The sequence below is a fragment of the Corvus brachyrhynchos genome, unplaced genomic scaffold (genome assembly GCF_000691975.1).
Source record: "Corvus brachyrhynchos isolate BGI_N302 unplaced genomic scaffold, ASM69197v1 scaffold70, whole genome shotgun sequence".
NCBI classification, from domain to species: Eukaryota; Metazoa; Chordata; class Aves; order Passeriformes; family Corvidae; genus Corvus; species Corvus brachyrhynchos.
This window is the reverse complement of record NW_008236217.1, coordinates 2,352,397-2,357,276: the sequence shown is the minus strand read 5'-3', so window position 1 is coordinate 2,357,276 and position 4,880 is coordinate 2,352,397. Positions and strand designations below refer to the sequence as shown.

The following is a 4,880-nucleotide window of genomic DNA, read 5'->3' as shown; positions in this document are numbered from 1 at the left end:
GCTTGTGCACACCAGCAGCTGCTACTATCTCCGTGAATGCCCTGCCTTCATCTGCCAGTCTGCTCCCTGCTGCACCCCTTGTCACCACCTGACACCCTCCCTCTTGTTATTGGGCAGCTGCAGAAAGAGGGAAATGGAAGGTCTCTTTCAGAGGCTGAATCATTAGCCATCAGTTTCTTCCTGAATTCATTGCAGGAACCCTGAACTAGACAGAGGAAAATAAAATGTGGAAAACTCTTTCTTAACCAAATGAAGCATTTTATTCTAATTATTGGATACTTTTCAGGTGGCCTTCTTCCTTTTAATACACAAAAGTACAACCTTGTTACTGCCCTCTTTGCTTTTCAATCTGTTCAAAGCATTCCCTGTGGAGTCTCATATAGCTTAATATTTGTGTGTTCTGCACTGTAATTATAATGATAATTCAGCTAACATGAAAGCTTTCTGGAGGTAAGTGTAGCAGAAACACTTTCTCTGCTATAAGCTAATTTTGCTCCTTACCTTGATTCCCACCCCACCTTGCATAGCACACGTTGAGCTCACTAATGCCACACAAGCTGTGGTCACTTGGCGTTGTGTGTCAGACTCCTCCTGCTGCCTTCACCTGGGATCTGATCCACCCAGGTCTGTGTCTCTGGTGCAAAAGTCCACCCTCCATCCATCAGGGAACTCACAGGGAACATTGCTGCTGCTCAATGGTACAAGTATTTTTTATCTCCTTCCTTCCCATGAGAACAGTATCCAAGCAGTATCCCCCATCCCCTCCCTTTTTTAAACTGCTAAATAATGCTGCTTGAGAACTTGAGTTTGCCTGCATTTTTCTTTTGCTAGCAAGTGTGAGAAATGTATTAATATTTAATCCAAACAATTTGGAAGAAGTTGAAGCTACAATTAGATAGCCATGGCCATCTGTTGTGAACAGCAGAACAAGAATGTACTTAATAACTTGGAAAGAGAAAAGGGACTGCCAATCACCTATAGATTATTCCTTAATAAAGCTTGCACAGTCTCTGCAGAGGGAGATCCAGGTGGTGAAGGAGACACTCCAGACCGTGCTGGTGCAGCTTCAGTCAGCCAAGGAGGCAGGAGAAGAAAAGGCTGGAGACTTCCTCTGTGACAGCTGGTGTCCAGGAAAACAAGACTTGAAGGAATAATGAGCAGAAAGAGCTGGTAGGATGACATTAATTCACAAAGGGCTGCTTTTAGTAACTGAATACTGTTTTACTAAGCCTCAGGGATCTCTTCTCTCCCCTGCATAACTAATAACTAAATCAATTATGGGGAAACAGAGCCTGGAGGTCTATCATCAGAAGTATGCTACACAGCCTCACATGTTTTGGCACAGATTGGGAAACAGCTTTCAGAGCAGAGCAGCTCCTGTAAATGTGTAGATTACAAATTGATACATTTCAAGTGAGTCTGCAAAGTTGCCTTTAATGTCAGTGAAGTGTTCTCCTTGAAGGCTCATAAACACTGTCTTCCTCTACTCATGGATTTTTTTGTCCTGATTTTAAAATGCAGCATTAAAGCTGAAACATCTAGTATTTCTTGGAAAATAGCTCTAAGAATAATAAGATTTTTTTTCTTTGGCTTTAACAGCTTTCTTACACTGAATGTATTTTCACATTCCTGCAAATAATTAAATCAATAGGGCGAAATTGAAGCTAACCATGTTCTTTCAACTGAAATTTGGACCTCATTTGCTCTGTGGTATTAAGTACAGTGGAGGTAACTAACAGCAGCCCCTATAGCAGTAGTTTAACTGAATTTATTTAGGTATTAATATAAACTTTCTTTAGTATTACAGGGGTTGTAAGGCAAAAAAAAAAAAAATCCTATGCTGGTGACTTGTGTTGCATATATTGAAATATAGTATGAACAATAACTCATTTAAGTCTCCTTGTAAAGATTACTACCATTACTTTGATCTTCCTTGCAAGCTTCAGAAGGAATGTAGGTTTTTTTGCAAGACACATATGTCGATATATACACACACACCTACTTAAACCTGTATTTTTATAGGAAATAAAAGCAATACTCAACTGAAGCCAACTGGATAATTGTTCAAGAGAGTTAATGTCTTCAAAAATCCATGTGTACTTTGATACCAGTATATCTCTGATACCATTAAAAATTCTGTTCCTGCCATTTTTTGCAGAGGGTGACTTTAAAAAAAAAAACAACCAAACCTCTGAATTTTAAAAAATACAATAGAAAATGTCTTGCAACTCAGTACTGTACTTTTTTGATACTGTTTTTCTGACATTTTTAGAATTACTCTTCTACTTAAGTTACTCATTTATAGCCACATTGTGTTTTTGCAAATTTTGAAGGTCATTGGACTACTTTCCCACTCAGATTCTGTTCATTTTTTGTGTGTTTTAATGCTAGTTGAAACTTCTACCTCAGTGTTAAGTACAGAAGGAGGGAGGGAAGAAGGGCCAGGCAACTGAGACATACAACAGGATTAAAATTGCCTCCAGGGGCATACAGTTGTCAAACCAGGGCAGCAGAACTCAGGTGGTTTCTGTAGTCATCAGATCCTCAGGGTTGAATTACAGCCCTGTAATTCAGAACATGGTTGACTTCTCTCATTGAGTAATATATGGGCCAGCATTCACATTGTGGTAAAGACTCCTGGAGCTCCAGCTTGCAGAGATTCTGGTGCTTGGTTCCCTAATGGAGAACTCTCGCTGTTCTGCTTGACAAGTTTATCTCTCCGTGTCCCTGTTCAATACCTACCTCCCCACCATAGCTCTGGCACTTTCTGAAGCTCCCCTGAACAGATGAACAAGGTGTTTGCCTCCAGCTCAAGGCAGGAGACAAGTGCAGGTGGCACCCTGACATTCAGCCCACACACAGGACCAGCTCCATGGGAAAACCTGCCTGCCAGAAAGAACTCATGGAAACCCACATGAGTTCAGGTAAACAGGAGAGAGCACACTGACAAGACACATCTCTTAAAACTGTTTCTTTTGGTTCAATACCACAGAGAGCCCAGGGTACTGCATTGCCAGCAATGAGCATTTATATAGGACTATGAGGACAGGCCCAGGCCAGTACACTAAACTAAGGTTGCATGACACCCCACTCTCCCACCCTGTGGAGTTTTGTCCTTTGAATACTTAGTGCCTGCAATGTAAACAGTTGTTAGGCCCTAGAAGTGCCTTAGAGCCAGCATCAGCTACAGCTGAAGCATCAAGTCTGCCTCCTTGCAGCAGCAAGGGCTCAGCAATAGGAATAGGATCCAACCATCACATGGGCAGGAGAACAGCACCCTCATTCCCACTAGTGAGGTTTCTTGAAGACATTCCCATTCAATTTAAAAAATTATGTGGCTTTTGTGTTTCAAAGCTTCAGAGCACCACGGCATTTTAATAAAAACCTCAACTTAGGCAACCACTCTAATAAGACACTGAATTTCTAAGGAGAAGGGAAACTGAATCAGTCATCATTCATGTTCCATTTGTATCTGTTAACATCTCTTTTATATGTAACATGGGCTACTACTACTCCTTTAATTTATTACTCCATTAACTTCACTGTTTGTTGTGGGGAGTTAGAGCCAGTAACCATCCCTTTTCTCAGACACATTTGATAATAAACATACTTTAAACAAAAGGTATACTATGCAATGTATCGACTACCTTTTATCTGTGAATAGAAAACTTTCAAATAAAGAGAAATATGTTTTTAACTAACCCAATGTCTGTTTGCATTCTGTGCAGTGTACAACATTTTAGAAATTTCATCATGGAGAGTGGAGGACAGAAAAGGAGAAAGAAACCATGTGTGTGACTATTATTGTGCTGTTGACAGCAGCAATTCGTCTGCTTGGGGGAGTCTGTTGTGCCTTTTGGAAGCAGTCTAAAGACATACTCAAGACTGGAGTCTGACCTGTAGCTGTTTTCAGTATGAGAGGGAGAAATAAGTATCACACAGTGAGCTGTACGGACAGGTAAAACCTGCACTTGGGTCTGAGCTTGACTCAGTCTTGCTGTGCAACTGAATCCTGCCTGCCTTCCCTCGGTTCCTCACCCATGGATAAGGGCTGAAGGGAGGTTAGTATGACTGTGCATTGACTACAGCAGTATCTGAGGTCAAAGTTATGTTCTTACACATGTTCATTGCCATGATGAGAGGTAGGAGAGTGTGTATGGTGTCCCAAGCACCAGTTTCATACATCCTTGCTAGAATTCTCACTTCTGGGTGGACTGTCTCCCACCACCTGCAAACAATGAACATCTCCAGAAAGAAGTTCCTTTTCTGCCCAGGTCATGTGCTGTCCCTAGCCAAGAGCCCAGACCCAAAAGGTTTAAGACTGCACAGGCAAATAAGGCTTTGTGTGTTTGTCTTCTGCCACAGCAATAGAATAATAAAATAATTTAGATTAAGACCTTGAGACGGAGCCCAACCAGTAACCCAACGCTGCCAAGCAAGTCCACCACTAAACCACATCCCTAAGTGCCACATCTACACATCTCTTAAATACCTCCAGCACTGGTGATGCAACCACCTCCCTGGGCAGCCTGATCCAATGTTTGACAGCCCTTTCAGTGAAGAATTTTTTCCTAGTATCCAACATTAACCTCCCCTGGCACTTAGAGTGCATTTGTTGTCCTGTCACTCATTACCTGTGAGAAGAGACCAACTCCCACCTGGCTGCACCCTCCTTTGAGGCAGTTTTAAAGAGTGATGAGGTACCCCGAGCCTCCTTTTCTCCAGGTTAAACATCCCCAGCTCCCTTGCTCTTCCAGAGCACACACAATGGACTGCTCCAGGAGAGCTGCAAGATGAGGAAAAGCAGCTCACCTCCACCAGTCTATTGCATGTGGTTTGTAGGGGGAGTAGTTGATTGTGTTGAACACGCCGCCACCGCA

General features: G+C 42.2%; 1 protein-coding gene across 1 annotated transcript in view; it reads left to right on the top strand.

The window, feature by feature from the left end:
* DISC1 (disrupted in schizophrenia 1) overlaps positions 1-3,701 on the top strand; it is a 173,725-nt gene extending 170,024 nt beyond the window's left edge. The window contains exon 13 of the mRNA XM_017745360.1: positions 1,006-3,701. Within this exon, the coding sequence (XP_017600849.1) occupies positions 1,006-1,154 (149 nt within the window). The 3' untranslated portion in view covers positions 1,155-3,701. The remainder of the gene's footprint in view (positions 1-1,005) is intronic.
* The last annotated feature ends 1,179 nt before the right edge of the window (positions 3,702-4,880 follow it).